The sequence below is a fragment of the Lithobates pipiens genome, unplaced genomic scaffold (genome assembly GCF_037356315.1).
Source record: "Lithobates pipiens isolate NorthernLeopardFrog02 unplaced genomic scaffold, aLitPip1_a1.2 Scaffold_13, whole genome shotgun sequence".
NCBI lineage: Eukaryota > Metazoa > Chordata > Amphibia > Anura > Ranidae > Lithobates > Lithobates pipiens.
The window spans coordinates 248,559,379-248,586,067 of record NW_027507718.1 but is presented as its reverse complement, the minus strand read 5'-3'; the positions used below and the strand labels follow the sequence as shown (position 1 = coordinate 248,586,067).

General features: G+C 41.8%; 1 protein-coding gene across 2 annotated transcripts in view; it reads right to left on the bottom strand.

Annotated features, from left to right (window-relative positions):
• Positions 1–26,689, bottom strand: part of LOC143974771 (putative E3 ubiquitin-protein ligase HERC6) — an 82,830-nt gene that overhangs the window by 38,625 nt on the left and 17,516 nt on the right. For both annotated transcript variants that reach the window (XR_013272279.1, XM_077476490.1), the window contains exons 2-13: positions 18,297–18,456; positions 17,960–18,036; positions 16,809–17,036; positions 16,633–16,727; positions 14,031–14,158; positions 11,787–11,938; positions 9,358–9,434; positions 8,193–8,311; positions 7,257–7,316; positions 6,490–6,583; positions 5,867–6,056; positions 2,334–2,470 (exon numbers count right to left, since the gene is read on the bottom strand). Coding sequence is in view for 1 of the 2 variants with exons in the window: in XM_077476490.1 (XP_077332616.1) it covers positions 2,334–2,470; positions 5,867–6,056; positions 6,490–6,583; positions 7,257–7,316; positions 8,193–8,311; positions 9,358–9,434; positions 11,787–11,938; positions 14,031–14,158; positions 16,633–16,727; positions 16,809–17,036; positions 17,960–18,036; positions 18,297–18,456 (1,517 nt within the window). In the remaining variant the exon portion in view is untranslated. The remainder of the gene's footprint in view (positions 1–2,333; positions 2,471–5,866; positions 6,057–6,489; positions 6,584–7,256; positions 7,317–8,192; positions 8,312–9,357; positions 9,435–11,786; positions 11,939–14,030; positions 14,159–16,632; positions 16,728–16,808; positions 17,037–17,959; positions 18,037–18,296; positions 18,457–26,689) is intronic.

Below are 26,689 nucleotides of genomic sequence, written 5' to 3'. Positions count from 1 at the left end.
CACCCTTACAGACTAGAAACTGCATGGCTATTTTTCAGTAGGAATTAGGGCTAGTTTACACTTGCTTCAAAACAAGGCTTTGGGAACGCTTTGTTAAAGCTCATGTCACTAAATAAAATGGTTAGCTTACAGTCCTGTTTATACCTTGCATTTTCTTTGCTTCGGCTTTGCTTCAAAAATTATACCCCATGTAGCTTTAGTGGTGCTTCAAAGTGTCTTCAAAGCCTCCTAGAGCTCTATGACTAAGCTCGTTTGAAGCTCACTTGATGCACCTGGAGTTTTGGAGAGCCTTTAATTCAGCTTTAGCTTTGTTTTGTCTTGGAGAAATATCAACACACACACAGAGCATCTCCCAAGCTTCAACAAAGCTTCAAAAGAGCAGAACCGAAGCATCAAAAACACATCATAAAAGCTTGTTGAAGCAGTAAGAGCTTTAATGTGTGTTGAAGCCGAAGCAAGTGTAAATGAGCCCCAACAGACAAAAGATACATTTTCAGTATACTGCTTAGAAACAATAAACACTTCTAGATAGTCTTTTTGAATTTACTTTACCTTTAACAAATTTTTTAAATGAAGGGCCTTTACATTTTTTTAAACACTCATTTTCAGCGGGAATGTGGGGTAAAGCATTTCTGGCACCTCAAGCAGTGAATGTATTAAACGACAAGGGGAATTGGGGTGTCTGGAGCATCTATTGATGATATCAAAATATGATACCTGGTTCTGTGTTCTCTAAAAGGGGTAAAGGGGTACTACTGGGAGGTGGGTAGAGGGTGGAACCAAGAGATGGTACCTGGAGGTGGATAGAGGGCGGGAACAAGGGGTGACCTGGAAGAGGGGTACCTGCACCTATTCTCAAAAAACAAAACAAAAGTCCAGCTGGTTAGGGTTGCAGCAAAAATCAAGATAACATAAAAGTCATAAAGATTCGTAACCAAGCAAGTCAAGAACATCTCAAGCTATACCCCAGCCCAAAATTTAGCCTAAACCACAAAAAACGATCTTTAGAATTGCAAATCATCATTTTTAGAATCAAGCGCTGTACTATAAACTGGACTCGTACTAATAGTGAAAAAGTGGTCTAACCAGGGACCTTTTTTTTTTTTTTTTTTTACTTTACAAGGGCACAACTTTTTAAATTTAAAATGTATTATAAGTGGGTGGCAAGTCCTTACACTAAAACAATTGCCTTGCAGGCATAGAAGCAGATATGGAGGAACTTTGTTCTGGTATGCATATAGTCATTCAGTGTATTCAGTAGAAGTGTCTCTGGAGCATAGGGTACATTAAAGCACAAATCTGTATGTGAAAAGTAATGTATTTTTAACCAGTTAAGTATCCGAGGAAATGTCCAAAACATGTGAATGAGATTTTCAGGACTAGTTGTAGAATGCAGGTGCTTTGCCTGGTGCTATAGGCCCATTTTGAACAGAGGCTAAGGTGTGTAATAGAGGTCATGAATAAATATCAATTGTATCCACTTGTCTGCTGTACTCTTTAAAGAAACCTTAAGGAGAAATTATATGTATAGGAATATGTAGGCATCCATTGCAGACGTCTCTTTCTGAAAAGGTTACTTGTCTGACTGTTATGCTGATATATTATATAATTAAGCGTGCTTTCACACTGAGGCGTTGGGGGCATCAGCGGTAAAGCACCACTATTTTTACCGTTGTTTTAGCGGCGCTGTTCAGCCGCTATCGGGGCACTTTTAACCCCCGCTAGTGGCTGAAAAACGGTTAAAACCGCCCGCTTTGCCGGCGGTGATGCCCATTGATTTCAATGGGCAGGGGCGCTCCTACAGCACTGCAAAGATGCTGCTTGAAGGACTTTTTTTTACTGTCCTGCAAGCGCACCGATCCACTGTGAAAACCCGAGGGCTTTCACACCTTAGTGAAAGCACAGGCTCTTTACAGGCGCTATGCCTGTAAGGCGCCTCAGTGTGAAAGCAGCCTTAGAGTCCTTAAACTGGAGATTTCGCCTCTCTCTGAATATGGCATTTGCTTCACTTCAGTGACTCAAATACTCAGGGCAGAGAATAGGCATGACTGCCAGGAAGCTAGCATTTTTAGAAGGAGGTGAGCATTAGTCAGGGTTAACACAGGTGTCCTTTACATTTTGCTTTTTCATCACAAAACTTGAGACAGAACAAATAGAGGTCAAACTAGAATTTTCTGGGTATAGATTTTTCAGATTTATTTTTTCAGCATGTGAATGTGCAGTACTAGGTAAATCAATAGCAGTAACCAGAGACGCACACTTCTGTAGTAAAGGTATGTTTTAGGTGCTTATCACCTGAAAAGGTGGTAGTCAGAACACTGAGAACTACTTACCTTGTGCAGCTTTTTTAGAACTTCTAGTAAATCTTTAGTACCATCCTTTCGAGTGTGTACCGCTACTATCAAGGAAACTTTAAACATATGAATAAGCTTTTTCAGTGAGTTTTCAGGTAATGAAGACCATGCTGACTCTGGTAAATTAAATTAAAACATTTAGTAATTATTAGAATAATAATTGAGACACTAAAGCATAAAATTATTTAGGCAGACATATGATGACCCCCAAAAAATAGCTATCACTTGACATAACCTCCAAAACTGCATTTAGTGGCCTATTGGCAGTTGGGATTGTGTAGGGAAGGCTTAAGCCCCATACACACTATCAGATTTTCTGCAGATTTTTGTCTTAAGATTTACCAAAACCATGTAGTGCAAGGGCCTGCCTGATTGCATACACATTGAAACTCCTAAGGTTTGACCTCATATTATATGGTTTTGGTAAATCTGAAGGAATGGAAAAAAAATCTGCAGAAAATCTGATAGTGTGTATGGAGCTTTAGATCAGGGCAAGTTAGGATAACCAAATGCTCCGCTTTCTCAATGTGTGAGCTGAAAATGGAGATAGAGATAATTCCCTTTCTGCTTCATACCCATTCACTTAAAATCTGACTCTGGACCAGCCAGTTCAATTCTACCAGTGGCCAACAATGTAATGGGGCGGTTTACACTGAACACCAATGTAACAAGGGGGAATTTACACTAACCACGTATGTAAAACCAACATTTAAACAAATCACTAATGTAACTGGGCAATGTGAGATTTAGGTTGACCACCAATGTAAGGGGCACATTTAAACAGACCACTAATATAAAATTTTCACTGCAATAAACTGACCACCTGTATAATACAGGCATTTCTCCAACCATCAAGGTCAAGAGGGCATTTGCATTGACAACTATCCTAGCAGGCATTTACAATGACCACCAATATAACAAGGCATTTACTCTGAGCACCAGTGTAAACAGAGCATTTACATTGATTACCAATAGTATGGTGGCATTTACTCTGACCATCAAGGTAAATGGGGCATTTAAAATGACCACTAATATACCAAGGGTAGATAATCAGTACATTTACAGTGGCCTTCAACATATCAGTATTTACACAGACCACTGAGGTAAAAGGGACATATACGTTGACCATTAATGTAATATGGCCATCTACATTGACCATAAATGTAATGGGGTCATTTTTTTTATAGCTATCAATGTAACAGTGGCATTTACACAGAACAACAATGTAACAGAGGGCATTTACACTGAGCACCAATGTAATGGGGACATTTTTTCTGATCACAAATACACAGAAGAGGACATTTACACTGGTGAAAAATATAGCAGGGGCATTTACTCTAAACTTAAATGTGCTAGTGGCATTTAGAGAGACCATTTGTCCTGACAAGGAACCAGAATACCTGCTGGTGGAACTGTGGTCCTCAGACCTGAAAGTTGTAGTTCCAGTGTCAACCAGTGGGTGTCTCCCAGCAGCCAGCAGGTGCCAGGAATTAATATGCATCTAAATGATGGTTGCTGTGAGGGTATCTAGCTCCTCCTCTAGCTTTGCTCTAGCTTTCCACAGAGCTGCAGTGTTTTTCCTGTGTGCCCACGTGCTATTTTCCTTTTAACCTTTTAACTTAGTTACAAGCAGGCAGAGACCAACTGCTCCTGAATATCTTCTCCCTTTCATGCATAATCTCCCATTCCTGGATATCTTCACCCATTCCTGCATAAGCGGAGCGAACATGGACTAGTCATCCGCCTGCTCAGCAGGGATGAGATTCCCCACTAAGCAGGTGGACTCCAGCGGAGCCCACATTTCTTTTTACTTTAGTTAGTTTTGAGTCTGGTGTACTCTGTGCATATCCACACATAACTGGTCACACCTGCTCTACAAAATACTAATATATGATATGCCAACATAACACTGAAACCAGACTGGCTGCACAGGGGATCTGTTACTTTGTATCCACTTGTTTGTTCAAGATGCATCCAGATTAAATGTTTTGCTATCAGCAGAGGAAAGGGAATATTACAAGAGCAGACTAGTGAACATTTGTTGGAATGCGTTCATCTAACTCATTCTTTGTTGATCAGGGCAGAGTTTTATTTGGAGAAGTTCATCCCCCGATTTAGGTTTGCTCTAAATTGGGTTTACCCGTTAAAGAGGAACTGCAGTCTGCTCACATAATTTGTAATAAAAACATGTTTGTTATTTTGAAGCTTCCCTCCAACCACTTTGCATATTATTTTATATATACTGTGATTCTGTACTTGCCAAATATGCTGCAGAAATCTCCCTCTACTGAGTCTGGCTGCAACCATTTTAACTGTGGGAAGCTGAAGCTGCTGCCTGTTCACTTCCCAGATTTACACAGACACAAACATCCAGATCTGCAGCTTTCATTGGCCCTCTTATGACTCACCCTCTCCCTTCCTGGAAAACTCTCAAGAGAGTAAGAGAGAGAGCTGTGCATGATGTCATAAGCCTAGGCTTTTTACCAGACAAGAAACAGGAAGTGATCTGTAGAAGGTATTTACCTGCAGAAAAAAAAATGTTTTACTATCCAAAGTTAAAGAGGAAGTAAACCCTGATGGGTTTACTTCCTCTTTCATTCCCTGCAAAGGTAAAGCATAATGGACTACTATGCATCGCATAGTAGTCCATTATGTGTCACTTACCTGACACAGGAGCCAGCGAAGTCACCGCTGTCCCCTGTAGTCCGGCGCATCCATCTTCTCGGTGGGTCTCCTGCCCCGCCGCTATCTTTCGACGAAGCCGCGATGACGTCACTCCCGTACATGCGCACGGGAGCCGCCACTCGCGGCATATCGCCGTTGACCGCAGCGCGCTCAGTGCGCCTGCGCACCGCTGTCTACAGTTTAGGAGATATTTCTTGGAAATACAGGTAAGCCTTAATCTAGGCTTACCTGTAGGTCAAAGCTGGTTGTAAGGGTTTACAACCACTTTAAAACAACAAGGGCAGAAGATTTAATAGGTGGAAAGATGAAAAAATTACTGAAGGTCCGCGTTAACTCTGGCACTGATAATTTTTCTCCTCCCTTTAATGTGTCTCAGGTTGGGTCTCTCACATAGTTGTTGAAAGATGATGAACCCTATATTTTAGAACATTATTCAGTATATTTCTGAGAATCCCTGCTGGATTGTATCAATGCAGTACATTTTCTAGACAAACAATGCAATCACCCACAGGACTCCAGCGTCCAAGCCTAAAAGGAAGCAAACGGTTTTTCCCAATCCAGAATATTCTGTCCCTGTACACTTCTGTCTCAACCACTGTTTAGACAAATCCTGTTTCATGCCTCCATGTCCGCTGCCTCAAACCAGCCTGCTTCCATGCCAGCTACTCTGGCCGTTCAAGTTCAGCCTGTTGCCATGATAGCTTTAGGCCAAGCTCCTGGATTAGCCGCTGCCCTGACTGCTGACCATCTGGCCACCAATGTAACAGCATTTCCATTTTTATATTGCTTGAGGTTGTACTAAATAACCTTCATATAGAAGATCTTACCCAACATCTTCTGGGCATTAGAGCGGAGATTGTTGATAGCATAAGCAAGGGGAGCTACTAATGGTAAGCAGATGTTCACATCATACATTATGGGGAATTCTGGAAGTAGAAGGTATATAGACAAAGCCTCATAGAGAGCTGGAATAGATTCAATGCCCGGAATCAGATCATTTTTCAAAACGGAGCATAACTGAAAGAAAGTAGAGAAAACTTTATGTTGATTTTTTGTGGTCTGCCAGACAAGAACCTGTTGTATCTTGAAAGTATATTCATTTATATCAGAATTACTTAATTCCTGGTTCAGAAAGTAAAAAATAAAAATAATGCAGAAATGCAGTGCTGTCCAGTGTGAACATTTTAGTGTTATATTAAGAAATGTGATCATGAAGTAGATTAATGCTACATAAAATTTCACCTGTGTTATGGAGATGAGAAAAGAGCGAGTGGTCTATAGTTCTAACACACTTCAGCACTGGAGTAACTAAAAATAACAAATCAGCTAAATTATCCATTTCCCCTAAAAATGTCTGGCATGTTTTGTTGGGGCTGATAGATGCAAAGATCATTGCCTGCGGACATCTTTACAAATGCCTTTTTTTAAATGTCAGAGCTCAGATACTTACAATATCCACAATCCATTTGCATTGACATAGTTTTGTAAATAATTCACTTGCACCGTTAAGGTCCACTATTGGAGATGTGTCCGATGGACAGGCTCTAAAATTTGGAGGTAATAAAAACTGTTTTAATATAGATGGTTAACCAGTATGCTAATTTGTAACAAGGCATTGTTTAATAGACTTATATATACCAGAATTATATACGGATGGGAATTAACAATGGCAGGATTTCACCAAGATGCAACCATAGCAGGGTGACCAAGGCCATGCTTATTCTCATGGTGGGAAACTGGCCTGTTCATGACCACAAAAGCACATAATGATCCATAAGGCTGGGTTCACATATATGCGATGCAGGAAACAGCGAGATTCCTGTGGGGGTCCCCGCATCACTGGTCACTCGCAGGTAGTTCACACTGCCCTCTGCAAACCGCTGCAGGTGTCAATAGAAAGTTAATGACACTCCCAGATCGGTTTTGAGATCACAGTGCAAACTGTCAAATGGTACATGAATTGGAATGGAATGGGTGTTTACACCCATGCGAACTGATTCCAGTGCAGATCAGAAAAAGGGTCCTGCACCATTTTGGTGCAAATGCGTTGGGATTTCAGCCATACAGTTGGTTGAATTTGCATCGCATGTGATGTGCACAGAAATGCGGTGCGAATCACATGCGATATCTGTGATCACACCAGAGTGAACCCAGTCTGAAGAACACCAAGAAATCTAAGCATTATTTCCTTTTGTGAGATTTTTACTATAGACTTACCGGTGTTTCAGAAAACTTGCAGCGAGGCAAGCAGGTGAAGAAAATATTTTCGTTATTAGCCTAAAAAAATAGAAATAGAGCAAATCACATTAAGCACCATAGCATGCACTAGCCAGGCTACAACCATGATATTATAGCTAGACCAAGAGCCATTTTACCAATGTTACAAAAGCCTCTATCTTACCAGAGGTGTCATGCTACAGAATCTATGTTAGAAAAATATGTCATGTTCACGTTGGTGCTATGTTACAAAAGACAAAAAAAAGGCACAATATAAAATTCCATGTTACTAAACGTACCAATCTGTAATAGACAATGTAATCTTATGTTACAAAATAATTCCATTTTGGAAAATAAAGAATACATACAAAATAATCTTAGTTAAAATGGAATTAAAAATTTAAATTTACCTGTTGGTTAAAATTGAAAATTAGGACGTTTTAAGGAAGCATTTTCAATCTTAATAAGTGATCACTTCAAAATGGTTTAAAAAGGTTAAAGAAGTCAGTGGCCAGTTTAAACTTATTATGCCATTCAGGCCAGTAATACAGAGTCATTCTAATATGCTATGTGTGCAATAGGACTGCAATGTTGCCTTAAAGAATTGCTTGTTAATACTTGTATGCTGATAGATGGACTTCTTTGTTATCTACTTTAAATAAAATATCTATTTAAAAATAGAATCAAATAATGTTATGAAATGTGCTTTGTAACAAAAGAAAAAAAAAACACAAGAAAGGATTTTTTTTTAATAATATTACTGTGCAATTTTGTGCAAAATGAAAAACAATATTTCATGTGAATTTTGCCCCTATATGAGATTTTTAAATGTTAGGTACAACAGAGTAGCCTATGTGGCCTGTCAATGAATCAGTGCCTTTCCTCAGTCTATAACCAGTGAGAAATTATTTTATTTTCATTTGATATTACAGAGACCTTTTGGCTTTGTGGTTCTTCTCTCTTCCAGAAATGGGGTCTGTCCACGCATTTACCATGTCTTTATCAAGTTGACAGATCTTTTGCAAGTTGTCAGTCAGTGTTGTTGTTTTGTGGTTCTATGAAATGAATATTAGAACTTTAATTAAAAAATACACCTTTAAATTGATGCTAAAAAATACATTTTGTGTGCAGGGGAAAAAGACCGGTGTAAATGAATGTCGAAGGTTGCATGACAGGCAGCGCCAGATTCCTACATCAACAACATAGTTCATGATCCAGGGTGGCCAACCTGCAAGGTGAGGCACATAGCCAGTTATATATCATGTTGCTTACAGTCAGTAATCTAGTCCCACATATAAAAAAATACTGCAAACTGTCTCCTTGCTAGTGCAATCTAGCTGTGCCCTCATTGTTAAGCTAGCTATACATGTTAAGCATTTCCCTGTTCAGCCTCGTAATCTGAATGAGAGGAAATTACTGGAACCCCCCCCATACCCTCTAAATAGCATAGATGGACGAATCTCCCCTGTATACTATTGTATTAAGACAGCTGACTGAATTCCCAAAAATTGGATGCAGTCACTTGTTTTGGCCAAGAATTGTCCACATGGCTACGCTGATTTTTAAAAATCAGTGGGTTGGTTGGTGCCGAGAGAGCCATTCATGGCTCAAATGTCGACAAGATATGTATTGCTAGCATTACTGTTCCTGTACAGTTTGCACACTCTTGTTGAAAGAATAAAGTTTGGTGTGCTTACAGTTCACAGCTGGCCATATGTTTTTGGAATGTTTGTTTGATTTTCTAGTGGTTATTGGTATGAACGTTTATTTTTGTTCAGAATTACAAGAAAATTTGAAGGAGCAAGATGTAGTTTTCATTCTGGAAAATCTATTCATACTAGTGTATAGCTAGCTTAAGGCAGCAGTTTGTCTTCTCTTCTAGTTGTTTACTCTAGGTGCACGGGTGATTCCAAATCGTGTTAATAAGTGTTTTTGTTTTTTTTCAGAAAACAAAGATTTTTACTGTAGACACTATGGGACATATGAACTCATAAATCTCATGGTCTAGAAGTCAAAGGTGATGGTTGAATTGCAATTATCTGGCTATGTATGACAACCCTAAAAAAGGTAACATTTAAAAGAAAACATTTGAAAACAAAACCTGTGGTTGTAGCGAAGATGTTGCAAAACTGACATAGTTTCCAGCAAAGATCCGTTTGAGATGGATATTCTCAAAGTCTGAAAGAGAAAAATTACAATGTCAAGTATTTCAAGTATGGATTACACACTCCTGACCCCTGCACTATGGATACAGGGGGAATTGATCAAAACCGGGGCAGCCAGAATCTGGAACAGTTTTGCAGAAGCTGGATTGTGCTGACTATAGAGGAAGTAGGCTTAGGTTTTACAGTAAAATCTTGGATTGCAAGCATAATTTGTTCTGGAAATGTGTGTGTAATCCAAAACACTCGTATATCAAAGCAAATTTCCCCCCAAGAAATAATGGAAACTCAGATGATCTGTTTCAGAACCATTTATTCATAAGTCCTTTAGTTTATAGTCCATTTAAAAAGTTTATAGCAATGCGGATTTGAGCCAACATCAGGGAAAGCCTGGGTAATCTCCCTGTAATGTCAGATCCAAATCAGATCAATTAAGATGAGGATCAGACTTGGAGGCAAGAAGAAGTCGCCTTGAAGTAGTACATGAACCTTTTCAAAACTCGGAGCAACTTCAGTAGTGCTAATTAAGACAGCTCTTATTGACTAAAATGGGATTTCACGTCACGCGACTTGAAGTCTCACAAGTCGGATCACAAGTCACAGCAGTGTGAACCAAGCCTAAATGTTGTACCTTCTTTAAATGTAACCATATTGCTATACTTAGGAGGCACCTTTCTTCTCTTTTATACTCTGTTGTGGCGTGACGCTACTCGTATTGCAAGACCTCGCTTGTTTATCAAGTTAAACTGTATTTAAAAAATATGTTGGTATGTCTTGTAAAACACTTGCAGACCAAGTTACTCGCAATCCAAAGTTTTACTTTATTTAACTATGCCCCTTTAAGCCCCTCTGACATTGTCAGGGGTCAGACAGACACAAAAAGCTATAGCAGTAGAGAGGTTCCCACCAACCAGCTGGATAAATGAAAAAGCAGGGGTTACCCTGGCAGATAACGCAGGCTCGCCCATGGTGGGGGGGTCTATGTACTAACTGATATTCACCAGAGCTCCCAATGGTGGATATGGGTTTTGCTGCATGTTAGTACCAGCTTTCGGTCCTCAGGATTGCTCCTCCAGAAGATGAGCAAGCTGGGGTGCAGTAGCAGATATAACAAGTAGGGATTAAGCAGTAGCATAGTCAGTAAACACGTCAAAGGTCAGTAACAAGTTGTTGCAGGTTGGGATCAAGCAGATGCATAGTTGAGGAACAAGCCAAAGGTTGGTAACAAGTAGTAGTCGATGGCAGTAGGAGTGACCAGAGCAAAATATTGGCTAGAGGGGGCAGAATAATCTGGCAAACAGGAAGTGCAAAGGCATGGCTTAAAATGGAAGTTCATGGGAGGAGCAAGGAAGACAAGGTTCAGTAGAAACATGTCACAAAGCAGGATTGTACAATGAATCAGTTTGCTGTCCAGCATCTCAGGTGGCTCAGCAAGAAGAGACACTACCAGACACAGCAGAGGTCGCAGGTTCATATCTGGTTTCCGGACACTCTTACACTGTTACTGTAACTCAATCGAGGTACACCTACAGTTTAGTTCTTCAGACCATTTTGGGGAGGGTATAAAAAATGATTGGCATTGGGTGCCAGATTTGCTAGGTACACCACTGCTATGATATTTACTTCTTATCTAGTCACTAAGTTTTGATTGAAATCTTTCATTGTGGTCATTGCTGTGGTATATTGCTTCCTTTTTATAACAATAATGGAATAAATGGTGCTCTGAGGGATATTCAAAGTTTGCTATATTTTAACACATCCTTAATTGGTACTTCTCTATAACTATTTCAAACTTGCTTTGGCCTTCATTCGGTTTGTCGACATATGATCCCCAACAGACTCCAAGGCTTTCACAAAACAGGAATATTTATTCAGAGATCATGTGACACTTTAACCAAACAAGTGGATTATGTTTAGCCACTGATGTGACTTTTCAAGGCAGTTGGTTTCATAAGCAGTCAATCTCTTTTCTGTGAAACCCATAAAGTAAGCTCTGGTGAAACCAAGTCAATCTTTTTGTAAAACATTTTTTAAGAAAAATCTCGATTTTATTCAAGCCCCTTTTAATTACAGATCCAAGCAGTACAAAATGTAGAAACATCCAAGGGGGTGCGTGTTTATGCAAACCACTGCAATAATTCTAGTAATCTCAAGTTTGACATTTATTTTTGCCAATTTTCTAAATTATTTTAAATTATGAATTGGCCAATTACCACACTACTTCCTTGTGCAATATTACATACAATTGAAATAACTGACATTAAAAAAACAAGATTTATAGGCTCTGTTGCAAAATATAATACTTTTGGTGTGAAAATGTATGATATATAATTATATATATTTGACACTGAAAGCAATGGTGTTGTACCTTTTGGACAAATTAGGCAACTAATGTCTAATTTCCCTGGTTCCTGTGGAGGTCGACTTTTATCAGTGGTGGAAGTTTCTGGTTTTGCTTGCAGCCCACGACCAAAGGACACAATGCAGTTAGACGTGAAGACATACAGTAGCGTGTGGTAGCTGCAACCATAAAACATAGTTCTGCTCAACAATGTCATTGCTTTACTTACCTTTAGAACAAATTAGTAGTTAAAGTGATTGTAAAGGTACCTTTTTTAAATTAAAATAGCAAACATATTATACTTACCTGCTCTGTGCAATGGTATTGCACAGAGCGGCGCCAAATCACCTCTTCTGGGGTCCCTTGCAGGTGCTCTAGGGTACTTCTCTGAGTGTGCCCTATAGCAAGCTATGGGGCATACCTGCGGGTTTGCTCCTGGGCTGTGATCATCCCCTAACACATAGAGCCTAGATCATCCCGCACCCCTCTCTCTGCTCACAGGTTTGATTGATAGCAGCAGGAGCCATCAGCCAAGCCTCCTGTGAGAAGAGAAGAGGGGAGAAAAGAGCAGTGCTGCTGCAGGTGGGCAGAGCACTGGATTGAGAGTAGGTTTAGGTAAGTATTTGGGGGGGGGGGCTGTTAGGAGCCGACATTGAAAGGTTCTTTTACCTTAAGTCTAGAGGGTTGATTTACTAAAGGCAAAGTGACTTCAATTTGCAAGTTATTTTTCCTTAACTTACTAAATGAGCAGAAGCTCTGCTGACCATCATCCAATCATGTGCAAGCAAAAATGCGTTTTTTACATTAATTTTTTATTTCTTGCTAGGTGAAATTTCACAACATTCACTAGGGTCTGAAGAAAATTCCCTTATAAAGTGCAATTTCCATTGCAAAATGAACAGTCTATCTAGCCTTTAGTAAATCAACCCCTAGGTGTTCAGTAAGGTTAGTGTTAGACTTATTTTAGGGGTACCGGTCAGTGGTAGTAGTGGAAGGAGGTTGAGTGTTAAGGACTTTAAGAATACAAAATCTTTAAGAAGACTACAGAACTATTGGGGGGTAGTAAACCACAGTCTATTTTTTTTATAACCTGCAAGGTAAAGGCATAATGTGTTGGTATGCATTGCATACTAGCACATTATGAAATGCTTGCCTTAGAATGAAGCCCTGCAGCCGCAAGCTTTCACCGCTGACAGGGCTTCCATCTCCAACCAGTCTTCAAACCGGGTTCACGTCCTCCAACCTTCTGATTGGCCGGCCCGCGATGGCGTCACTCCTGCGCATGCCCTCGGGAGTTACGGACTGTGGCATGGAGCTCTGAAGCGACAGCATGGTATGCCGTCCCTTCAGAGCACATGCGGCTCTGACCTCACCAGCTGCATGCAGAGTTAATATCTTCTAAACATGCATGTTTAGGAGATATTCACTGTACCTACAAGTTAGCCTTATTATAGGGTTACCTGTGGTTACAAGTTCACAAACAGGGGTTACTTCTACTTTAATGCTTGCACCACTCTTCTAAACATGAGAAAATTATGCTCCTAACAAAAAGGGGTGCAAGTCCTTTGTTAAATAAGAGCAATCAGTTCTCTGTTCTGCCATGTCTATGACAGACACAGCGCAGAGATCAAGAGAGCTGGAGCTGCATGCTGATCTCTCAGCTCAGAGCATATGGGAGGAGGAAGTTTGTTAATCGTGCAGTCTCTCTGCTCAAGTAATGTAACCAGTGCATGGGCAAAGAGAGGTATGTAAGCTGTCTGTTGACAGCTCACATCCTGTATTGCCAGGCCAGACCTGATGGGAATCTGCAGCAACTTTCTATAGGGATAATTTGGTGTATACCTGTCGTTGTCTCTTCACTCTGAAATGAAAACAGACATGTCGTATAAATAGACCTGAAACAAGTCTACCGAGATAGTCCTAATTCTCTAATATGCGGGGGGCATGTTTGGAGCAGCCCCAGGTATTCTCTTCCAATATCCTATTACAAAGGATGATGGTACCTGCCCCTATCTTTAGGCCAATTGATTGAGGCAAACCCTCCTATTTCTGAAACAAGTCTATCTGCTTGGGTAATGTGGTGCACACCACTCCTGACAGCTTACAATGGTGCAGGAAGCATAGGTAATTTCCCAGATTGTGTCCAAGAACTTAGTAAAAGAACAACCTGGTCTAAGAGAAACCAGTAGCGCTCCCCACAGAAATTGCTTTTCTCTATATACCAAAATGTGTCCTTTCTTAAAAAAATATAAATCATAGTTTGCTTCACACCTTCCACAGGCTATCTGTGAAACCTGTCTTTCATATTCTTCAATCTTCTGAGGTTCTGCTGTGTTACCCTCCACAATTTTTCCTAGCTGTCCATGGCTGCCATTACCAAATGTGTATACCGTACCATCCTACAAAAAATAAATAAAAAATCTACTATAAATACCAAATTGTCATCTACGGTCCACAAATTTGTTCTCATTTTTAAGAAATAAGTACTGCGTTTGTAGTGAATTACGAACACCATGAAATGCCAAACTGCACCTTAAGCGCCATACACACTATCAGATTTTTGTCTTCAGATTTACCAAAACCATGTAGTGCAAGGGCCTGCCTGATTGCATACAAATTGAAAGACAGGATTCAGAGAGTAGTGGTTAATGACTCTTACTCTGAATGGTTTAAGGTTATCAGTGGTGTACCCCAAGGTTCAGTGCTGGGACCCTTACTTTTTAATATCTTTATAAATGATATAGGATCTGGGATTAAAAGTACAATTCTGTCTTTGCTGATGACACTAAGCTATGCAGTGGAATAACGTCCTTACAGGATGTCTCCAATTTTCAAGCCGACATCAATGCGCTGTCTAATTTGGCAACTAAGTGGCAAATTAGGTTTAATGTTGATAAATGTAAAGTTATGCACTTGAGGGCTAGGAATATGCATGCATCATGCATACTAGGGGGAGTACAATTGGGGGAATCAATGGTGGAGCATGATCTGGGGGTTTTAGTAGATCATAAGCTCAATAATAGTATGCAATGCCAAGCAGCGGTTTCCAAAGCGAGCAAAGTCCTTTCTTGTATTAAGAGAGGTATGGACTCCAGTGAGAGAGATATAATTTTTCCCCTGTACAAATCATTCATAAGATCTCATCTGGAATATGCAGTTCAGTTTTGGGCACCAGTTCTCAAAAAGGATATCGGGGAACTGGAGAAAGTGCAGAGAAGGGCAACCAAACTGATAAGAGGTATGGAGGAGCTCAGCTACTAGGAAAGATTAGAGCAACTAAATCTATTCCCTCTTGAGAAGAGGGGATTAAGGGGGCATATGATCAACATGTACAAATACATAAGTGGTCCATAAAATGAACATGGTGTTGAGTTTTTCACTTTAAGGTCATCACTGAGGACAAGGGGGCACTCTTAACGTCTAGAGGAAAAAAGATTTCATCTCCAAATACGGAAATGTTTTACAGCAAGAGCCTTTTCACACTGTGCCGCGCCGGAGCGTCAGCGGTAAAGCAGCGCTATTTTTAGCACTGCTTTACCGTCGCTATTCGGTCGATAGTGGGGAGGTTTTAACCCCCCGCTATCGGCCAAAAAGGGGTTAAATCTGCCCGCAAAACACTGTATAGCAGTACTGCCCCATTGATTTCAATGGGGAGGAGCGGCGAGTACACTGCTCCTTCACCGCTCCAAAGAAGCTGCTGGCAGGATTTTTCTGACACCCTGCCAGCGCATAGCTCCAGTGTGAAAGCCCTCGGCTGTTTTAAGGCCATTTGCAGGCACTATTTTTAATGCTTTAGTGCCTGCAAAATGCCCCCAGTGTGAAAGCGGTCTAAGAGCTATGAAAATGCGAAACAGACTCCCTCCAGGGGTGGTTCTAGCAAGCTTAGTAGATTGCTTTAAAAAAGGCCTGGATTCTTTCTAAATGTACATAATATAACCGGGTACTGACATTTATAGATAAATTTGATCCAGGGAAAATCCAATTGCCTCTCAGGGGATTAAGAAGGAATTTTTTCCATTGCTATAGCAAATTGGATCATGCTTTGCTGTGGGTATAGGATTGTGTATATGGGATTGTATTTTTTATTATTTTTTGGTTGAACTGGATGGACCTGTGTCTTTTTTCAACCTGACTAACTATGTAACTAAGTACAATGCTGCATAAAGTCAGAACTCCTGTTACTAGGACCAAAGAGAGAGGCCATATACCTGGTTAGGCCACAAACTGGTATGCATTCCTAACCAAGGTTTTTATTCTTCCTTTATTTACTAGAATACTGTTCCATTTGGGGTTGAATTTCTCTCCTCCTTCCTGTTCAATCTGAAACCCACCAAATTTCTTGGAAGTGAGTGGAAATCTCCCAAATGTAACGATAAAACCAGACAGTGATAAAAGATTTCCAGTATCTGAAAACCTTCCAAGCCCTATTGTTTCCAATATATATTTTCTTTCTAGCAAATAGAACATATCACGTTATCAGCAATTTATTCTACCTGCATTGATATTTCCTTAGAGCTTTAGGGAGATGACAACCTTCAAGGTTCCCAGTGTGCTTATGCCAGATCTCAATAGAACGGCCATCAAATGACTGCTGTTAAGGAGGAATTAATCCCCGCTATGACACCAATTTGTGAGAGGGAAAATACACGGTTTATTCAAAATAACGAAAACGTTAACATGATTTGTAAAATGTAAACTTGTCACCCTAGGAACTGGCTAAAAAGTGCCATTAACAAAAATACATGCCTGACAAATGGTATGCCATCCCTAGGATGGACAGAAAAAACATGTGTATCAGTTATAACATCGACTACCCTATATTTCTTCTGCTTTACTCTACAGTAATTACCTGAATAAGAAGCACTAATTTTACCTTGCTTAGAACAGCTGTATGTTCATCCCCACAGCTTATATAAGTAACGCTGAGGTTTCTCAAGGAGGCCACTGCGTGTGGTTTAAATATTCCTGCTGAATAAAGAGTAAAAATAACCATTTAATTTGCTTTCCTAAAGTTTCACATCTACCCTGGTACCACTAACTGCAAATTACCTCTCTGGAGATTCATTTGGAATCCTAGTTGTCCAGCATTATTCTTTCCCCATCCAAAGACTATTCCAGACATAGACAATGCAAAACTCTGAGAACCACCTGCAGTGACCTGGACGAGCGGGACTCCTCTAAGGGACTTCACAAGTTGAGGACTTGCGGTGTCAGATGTTTTATAATCCAGGCCAAGCTGACCAGCAGTATTCTTTCCCCATGAGAACACACTGCTGTCTAAAAAGGAAATCAAGAACATGTCTCAGCAATAGCTTCCTACAAATAATTCACGTCATTAAAGTGTCAGATCACTGAAGCTGTCTTCACTTCAAATTTCCATCTATTTTATGCTATAAGATGGAGGTTGTCAAGAAGAAGCTATAATAATATTGGTCAGTTTTATGTACATTGTTTAAAGTATATCTAAAGTGACAATGTTTTTTTTTTCTTCCATTTTTGATGGAAGTGAGGGAAGGGCAAAACCACAGCGCCTGTTAGAATAACTGAACAGTGTACCTGATTGGATGCAGCATCTGTTCAGCCAACAATTTTCCACCCGACTCCTTCGATTTTTTAATCAAAGTACCGTACTGTATGTCAGGGGGACCTGGCAAACAGGGACACTGACATAGCAAGTTTTGTATGGCTCCTCAGGAGACCAGCTTAACTGGGACACCAATAGCAATAGAAACCCGACATTGGTTCTAATCCCTCACCACATCTAAATCTAAAAAATAACTTTCAATACATGACAAAACATTCCCAGAGCATTGATAGACCTCCTGTGATAGGGGTCCACACTAGCTGGTAATCAGGCATTTCTTATGGTGGAGGTGTCACTTTATTTGAGGTGTTGAACGGTTTCGTCATCACTGTAAGGACGTTTTGGTCTTGGGATTCTTTTATATTTACGATCACGATTTGCACTATTCAACTTTGATCATCTACGTACCGTTGATACATGTTGGGACTTTTATTTTCACTGATTGGTTCATTTCTTTTGGTCAAATTTTTGTATTATGTTATTGTTACATATTTCTGTTTGTGGTTTAGCGCAACTTTACCTACAACTGCTTATTTGAGACTGCATATACAGTCATAGTTGCTGATTTTTAGGTTTTAAAAATATATAGCACAGTTTATGTTCATGTACTGTTTACCTTCTGAAAGAGCAACCGTATGGTAATGTCCACAAGCTACTTGTATGATTTTTATGTCCGAGAGCCCAGTGATCCTCCTGTAAGATCAAAGAATAAAAGCATTAGTACCTGGAACTTGTCCTCTACAATATAACCTCTTGCTGAGTTATATTTTCATGCCAAAATTCTCTGTATGTTAGATGGTCTAATCTAGACTCATGAACACTACTGTGTAAAAATGAATAAAAGCATACGTGTCCTAGAGATTGTATTGTATGCTAGGTATCTTGTAAATTGGGCAGGTTTTGCTCAACAACAATCATTCAACTATCAATAAATCTGCATAAACATAACTTACCTTGGGATGGGACTTTTTTGAGGCACCTGCCCTGACCCAAGTTCTCCATGCAATCCACTGCCCCACGTAAATATGTTTCCTTCACTACATATTGCCACAGAGTGGTTTGACCCACAACTCATGTCAATAATAGTTTGTGCTTCCAGAGCATGGATTGGTTCTGTCAATAAAATAAAATGAATACAGACACTTAAAATAATGATTCTCATTGAGATAAAAAATATAGCTGTAGATGCTAACATTCCAGTAGCCATTTTTCTAGTACAGGTTGTAAAAGAACAACAATTGTCTCATGGTCTTAAAATCCAACTCCAGGATCATAATCAGTGATCACTTTCTTGCTCTCTTTGGTAAACTGATTAAAACCACTACATTACTGTTGTAATAGCTCGCTCACCTTACATTACATCTGTGACATCATCAGCCGGTGCTTCGTGCATTCAGAGTTTCCCCACGCAGGTAGGAGAGCAAAACAAAGTTCACTTCCAACCAGCTATCATCTGATTCTCAGATCAGACTTCTTTTCACAGGAGATCATAGGATTCTAGTGAGATTTATGCTTGTGTTTGTGCGCATTTCCTCTCTGCCTCTTAAATGATAAGAGATACACCCATCTGGCTAGCAGTAAACTGCTGGAAGTGAAGGTGAAGGAAGGTAAGGACATGCTGCTGAGGAGGGCTAATGCCGCGTACACACGAGCGGACTGTATGGCGTACTTAGTCCGTCATACAATCCGACGGACAATCCGTCGTAGTTTCCACTGAACGGACTTGACCACACACGGATGCACAAACAGTCCGTCGAAAGCTTGCGCGATGACGTGTACAGCACGTACGACGGGACTAGAAATAGGAAGTCCAAGACACAGCAAAGCACCCTTCCGCCGTGTAAATCCTTTCTGGGCATGCTCCATTCTTAGTCCATCGAACTAGCATACTGACGACCGTATTGTCCGCTGAAACCAAAGTTTGACGGACAGAATTAAAAAAAAAACTAAATTCTAAGTACTCCAGACTGCACGCTAAAAAAGTCTGCTGGAGCCCACACACGAGCGGATTGTCCGCTGAAATGTGTTTCGACGGACTAAGTACGCCATACAATCCGCTCGTGTGTACGCGGCATAAGTCATAGTGAACCTGCTACCTTGTTCTGTGTGTGTGTGAGAAACACTGGTTCACCTACAGTATGGTAATGTGTAGCAAAATGTGGATTTTGCCTCCACAAATGGCTTACTGTGGTGCAGTGCCATTCATTTTGCATGGTGCCCCAACGCTACTAAAGCACTGGGCAATGTGTTCACACTATAGCACACCACAATGCATTTCATGTGCAGTGTACACTGTTCCAAATAGGATTTTTTCATCATACTTACCTGTAAAATCCTTTTCTTTGAGAACATCATGGGACACATAGTTAGGCTAATATTCATTACCTACTGGGTTATACACCATCTCCAGGTTAAAGGACACTGGTAGACAAAGTCTTAGGAAGTGATCCCCTATATAACCCCTCCTGACCAGAGCACTTTTTTGCGATACGGCACTGCATCGCTTTAACTGACAATTGTGCGGAAGTGCGACACTGTACCCAAGCAAAATTGGCGTCCTTTTTTTCCCACAAATAGAGCTTTCTTTTGGTGATATTTGATCATCTCTGCGGTTTTTATTTTTGTGTGAGTGACAATTTTGAAAAGAAATATTTTGTACCTTTTGCTTTAGTAAATATCCCCAATTTAAAAAAAAAAAAAAGCAAATGTTTTCCTCAGTTTAGGCCGATATGCATTCTTCTACCTATTTTTGGGAATAAAAATCACAATAAGCATATATTGATTGGTTTGCGCAAAAGTTATAGCGTCTACAAAATAGGGGATAGATTTATGGCACTTTTATTATTATTATTTTTTTACTAGTAATGGCGGCAATCTACGATTTTTATTGTGACTGCGACATTATGGCAGACACATCAGACACTTGACACATTTTTGGGACGATTGACAATTATACAGTGATCAGTGCTATAAAAATGCACCGATTACTGTATAAATGTCACTGGCAGGGAAGGGGTTAATACTAGGGGGTGATCGAGGGGTTAACCATTTTCCCAGACTGTGTGTTCTAACTGTAGGGGCAGGGGACTGACTAGAGGGGATGACAGATTGTGGTTCCTAGCTATTAGGAACTCACAATCTGTCTCTCCTCACAGAACAGAACAGGGATTTGTGTGTTTACACACACACACACACACACACACACACACACACACACGTCCCTGTTCTGCCTCTCGTGCCCACGATCACATGTGGCCGGCGGTCATCACGACCGTGGGCCATGAGCATTGGCTCCCCCGCAGTGCAGCGAGTGACTGAGTCACAGTGACAATTTCTCTCCAAGCCAGGTAGTCCCTCCAGTCCAAACAGCACTGACAGTCCCGCTTCTGGCCTGCCTTGCTCCTGACCTGGACACAAGGCTCTGGCTGCTCTGCTTGGCTCCCTTGAGATCCCACGACATGCTCTTAAAGAGCATGTCTTATTTGACAAACTTTTTCCCTTTATTTTCAAGAATCAGATATCTTAGTGCCTCTCAGGACTGCAAAGGAAGTTGGCACTGGATTTCCATCTGCCAGATGCTTTGATCACCAGGCTGAACATGCAGCAGGGTCCTGCTCTGGTCGAATAGTGAAAGCTCACAGACCAACAGTCTCCAGCCTTAGGCTGGAGGCCTTGACATTAGATGCTGGACCCTACACAGTGACCTACCTCCGATGCGCTACTAAGCAGAAGAGGACAGAGTCCCCTTTGGGTTTTTTAAGATTGGACCCAGACATAAGCGGTTGTAAATGGATGCAAGTTTCGCTTGTCCATAGGGATGAATGGACCTTATGATCAAGCAAAAACAGGTGGACCTGATTGAAATGCCCATGTGAAAGGGGCCTTATCTATCAAAAAGTTTTTTTTTACATGAATAAATCTTTTATCCAATTTTTTTATTTTTGCATTTGGAAGTCTCAAAGGGAAAAGTAGTGGTAAAAGCACATGTCCCCTTCTTTATGTGCAAGTGATGGAGCACCAAGCCCGTGGGTCAGATCACGGAAAGGTGACTGGTAGATTGCGGTCTGGGCTTGATGACCCACCATTCCAGAGCATCAGCGTGAAATGCAGAGGGACTAATTGTAAAGTTGGAACTGTAGTAGGTGTAGAACCCCCTAGCGTTGCTAAAGTGCTACAGTAGGATGTTTATGTTAGTGTAGGTAAAGGTTCAGACCTGGCTGGCAGCCAATCCTGTGTTTCTCTTTGGGTCGGGTGACTGACTTGGGTAGGCTGGATGACTCAGCAGCAGCTTCTCTGGTAACTTGCTACCTGGAAACTTGGAGAAAGTTCCAGAAGCAGTTATGGACAGTCTAGGAGTACTATCTGTAGTATTCTGAGGGCCCTGACCAATCCCCAACAGAAGGGTTGGCAGGGGGTACACCCCCTCAAATACTAAGGCAGTGCTAAGACTAAGGCAAAGCAGTACTAAGGTTCAGTAGGGGCGGTGCAGAGTTTGGGTGGAAGATGCAGGTGGAGCGTTAGGCTATCAAAGGCCTTTAAGAGTAGCTCTCCAGTTTGGGGAGGGGGGAGATCTTTGGCCTGGGTTCGGATGCGGAAGGGCCCCCTTCTCATGACACATGGAGGGATTCTGACCAAGTGGCATGGGAACAAGGAGAGAACAGCAGGAGAACACACAGGCAAATCTCCAGGGAGAAAGACAGCTATGTAGGCTGGCAAGTGCTGCAGTCAGAGGACTGAGAGGCATTTCTGAATGGACTGGGTGCAAGCAGTCTGGGATAGATGCAGAGTCAGTCTTGAGGACTGTGGAGGAGTAGTCAGGAGGGCTAGTGAAAGGGGCAGTTGCAGCCAGGTGGGCTGGCAATGCCTGAAGAAGTGGTACTGGGAGCAGTAGGCACAGGAAAGGGCAGCTAGCACCAAAGACCTTGATTTTTGCTACATTACTAAAGGTGCCCGCGGTCCCTGCCTGCAAACCAACATTCACCAGTGGCTCCTGTGGGGGTGGTACTTAAAAAAAAAAGTGCCATTGTCCATAGCAACCAGCGGAAGCTGCCTGTCAAGTTATTGCTGCCTTGCTTACCCAGTTGCCCCAACTGTGACTGGGATGTACACTTGTGCTCAAACCTGCTATTCAGTGAACTTTTACCATGTGCTGTCACCCATGGCAACCACAGAGGGTGATCGCACCCATGGATCAGTCGAACAAGGTGGGGGCCGCATCAGAGCCTGGTGACCCGGGTGGGGGTATAGTTAGAGGTCGACCGATATATCCGCCGATATTTGCAGTTTTTTAAATAATCGGCATCGGCCGATTAGCACGACTTTGAAATGACTTCTGTAGAAGTCAGTGTAAGTTGCCTGAGTTGTCATAGTAACGTCTTTCCTCCTCTCTGGGCAGGCTGCCAAGAAAAGAACAGAAAGATACAATGTTTACACTTCAATGAATGAACTCATCTCTGTGTGTAGAAGTTCTCAGTTTAACCATTTAATGACTAAATCTTTTCTGACACTTGTTGCTTACAAGTAAAAATCCTGTATTTTCTGCCAGAAAATCACTTAGACCCCCCCAAAAAGTATATATATTTTTTTAGCAGAGATCCTAGGGAATAAAATAGCGGTTGTTGCAATATTTCATGTCACACGGCATTTGCACAGAGGTCTTTCAAATGCATTTTTTTGGGAAAAAAATACACTATTTAAAAAATAAAAATAAAATAAAAACAGTAAAGTTAGCCCATTTTTTTTTTTTCGTCCAAAAGTTTTGACTACCTGTTTTTATTTAATATATAGGTTTTTTTTTTAAATCTAAATCATACACACAAGTAAACTGATTGGAGGTTTGTTTTGTTTAATAAATGTTTAAATGTAAGAAATTTTCTGTATCACTTATGAAGACTGCTTTCACACTGGAGCGGGCAGGCGTTGATGGTAAAACGCAAGTTTTAGCGGCTCTTTACCATCATTTTTGCGGTGCTATTTGGCTGCTAGTGGGGCACATATAACCCAGCTAGCGGCCGAGGAAGAGGTTAAATGCGCCCATGAAGCACTGCTGCCAAATCGCATTGCATGTGCTTCAGCAGTGGTGCCCATTCATATCAATGGGCAGGAGTGGTATACACCACTCCAAACGTGCTGCTTGCAGGACTTTTTTTTTTAAGATCCTGCCAGTGCATCGCCTCAGTGTGAAAGCACTCTGTCTTTCACACAGACTGCAGGGGAGCCATTTTGCAGGCACTTTACAGGCTCTATTTTTAGCCCAAAAGTGCCTGAAAAACGCCCCAGTGGGAAAGGTGTATTAGATCAAGGGGGATTAAAAAAAAAAAAAATAATAAAAAAGGAAAAAAATAAAAAATAAAATAAATTATAATAATCGGCCTAACATATCAGCCCAAAAAAAAAAATCGGCATCATATATCGGCTATCGGCCGCCATGATTTCTAAATATCGGCATTGGCCAGAGAAAAACCCATATCGGTCGACCTCTAGGTATAGTAACTAAGTACTTCCCGGCAGGAACCAGACAATGTCCCTGAAATGCTGGCTGCACTTATGTGCTCTGCTGACCCCATCCGGAAGGAGCCAGTGTAGTAGAGAGATGTGCCCTCAGGTGAGCCAGAAGGGGAAAGCGGAGACAGGGCCATTGATTGAGCTTCCCCCCGACTGCAGGTAGAATTTGGTTCCCTGGAAGATGAGATAGTGGATTGGTCGTCACACAGTAGTTCGGAGGAGGAATGGAAGATGGGAGGTTCCCTGATCCAGGAAGAGATCCAGTCTGAGGTGTTAAATGTGCCAGATCCTGCTGTGGGAAACTGAGTCATCGCAGGAAAACCTATCAGTACAAGAAAACTTTTCTACAATAGACCTTCCACCACCCAGAGCAGATGAATTCAAGTAGTGGGGCAAGAGTTCCCACAACGCTTGTGTCCTGCAAGGAAAAGGGAAGCCTAGAGAACTGCCCAGGTTTTGCAGGTTGGTTATTACAACGGGAGGTTCAGCACAGAACAGCTCCAGAGTGGGGTCTGGACTACCCCCATGTCCCTCCCGACATCATGGACATCATTGAGGACTCCCGGAGAGAGAGTGGGAGGATAACCTGGTGTGGGAGTACACGCACATGCCTAAGCCTCTGCAGGTGCCAGATTGTGAAGAGACCTGTGCCCAGTTTTAGGACATTCAGAAGGAATGGAGGCTGGGGAGAGCAATCCACAATGACAGCGGTGGTTGTGAAAGCAGGACAGCCTGCTAGGAGCCACTCTATCGCTTTCAGAAAAGCTGATGGCAATTCTACGCCTGAGGGACTGCTGGAGTGTGCAGCTCATAAGTGTAAATTGTTGCGTGGACTGCTGGGAGATTGCAGTCTGTGCTTTGCTTCTCAGTTTACTTTCTGGACTAGGTCGGCCTGCCGCCTTGACCTGTGCCAGCTGGATGAACACTTCTCACTGTTGAACTTTGGGTGAGGCCTAGGTCCTGACTAACTCTTTGAAAGGAGACTGATAATCTGTGTAAGGGCCCCTCCCACCAGGGACTCTAAAGAGAACTATTCACTTCAAACTTTTACATTTCTTTTCTGTCAGCAGGATCATAATTCCCTGTTGACAGAATGGTAAAAAGAATGTGTGTGTTTTGCTATTGCCTGTCAATGGGATCATAACCCCCTACTGACAGAAAATATGTATAGTTAGTTAGATGTTAGTGTTAGGATGGTGTCCTTTAGGTCTCTGTTTGCAGGTTTCGGTATGAACAGCTGTTCAGCCTGCTCCAGGCAGATTCAAGAATTCCAGCTGTAGGAGGATTTCCCTCGAGGGGGAGGAGTTCCCACATGATACTGTATATTTGTTGAAGTTGATGTGTTACCCTGTTTCCCCTAAAATAAGACCTAGCGTGATTGTCTCTGTTGGCTGCAATATAAGCCCTACCCCCCAAATAAGTTCTACCCTGTTTCCCCCGAAAATAAGCCCTACCTTGAAAATAAGACCTACAAGGACTTTAACTAGGGCTTACTTGGGGGTAGGCCTTATATTGCAGCCATCACCGACAATCACGCTAGGTCTTATTTTAGGGGAAACAGGGTAGCTGCAGGGACCTGTAGCCAGGGTGTGAATATTGTGTATATATGGTGTAAATTATTTACTGTGAAGATATTGTGTATATTTTTGATACTGTAATTTATTTGTAACATAGCCCGTCCCAGTTTGTTCCCTTTCCCCCTTCCAAAACTGTATTTTTATGGGATGCCCTTGCTCCTGGGCCCAGGTGCACCTTTTTGTAAATTCCCAGATATGTGGACAAGCCTATGTGTTTTTTTGGGTTTGGCGAGTGCCTCAGATAGGCTGGATGAATCAGCAGCGGCTTCTCTGGTAACTCCTCCCAGCTTGATGGAAACTTGGAGAAGGTACCAGAAGCAGTTAGGAGGAGCTGCTAGGAGTATTCTGAGGGCCCTAACCAATCCCCAACAGAAGGGTTGGCAGGGGGCAAGCCCCCTAAAATACTCAGAGTCAGCCCAGTAGGGGCACTGTGGAGTCCGAGTGGAAGATGGAGATTAAGTGAAAAAAAAAAAAAAAAAGGAAGAGCACTGCCGGGCAAATCTCCAGGGAGAAGGACAGCCACGTGGGCTGGTGAGTGTTGCAGTCAGAGGACAGAGGTATGCCTGAAGGGACTGGGTGCAAGCAGTCTGGGATGGATGCAGAGTCAGTCTGGGAGGACTGTGGAGAAGTAGCCAGGAGGGATAGCGAAAGGGGCAGTTGCAGCCAGGCAGGCTGGCAGTGCCTGAAGAGGTGGTACTGGGAGCAGTAGGCACAGGAAACGACAGCTAGCACCAAAGACCTTGATTTTGCTACATTACTAAAGGGGCCCGCGGTCCCTGCCTGCAAAGGGCATCAGTGCTAGCTGGTCCTGGGAGTTGTAGTGTTACAAGCAAGTCTATGCTAGAGGTAAAATAATGAATGAATGACTTGTATAGCGCTGCAAATACGAACAGAATCGCCTCAAGGCGATTGATCCGACCTGAGTTGATACTTCTTAAAAGAGGTGGGTCTTGAGTTTTTTCCTAAAGGCCCGGTGGTTTCCTTCCAAGCGGATGTTCATGGGTAGAGCGTTCCATAGCCGTGGTCCTTGGACTGCGAATCTTCATTCTCCCCTTGATTTGTACCGGGACTTGGGGATGAGGAGGAGGTTTTGGTTGGTTGATCGGAGGTTGCGATTGGGAGTGTAGTGTTTTATTTTTTTCGTATAAGTATTGAGGAGCGTTTCCTTGTGTGCATTTGTGGGTCAGGCAGAGGGTCTTGAATGTGATCCGATCCTTTACGGTAAGCCAGTGTAGGATCCTCAGGGAGGGGGAGTTGAATTCTCA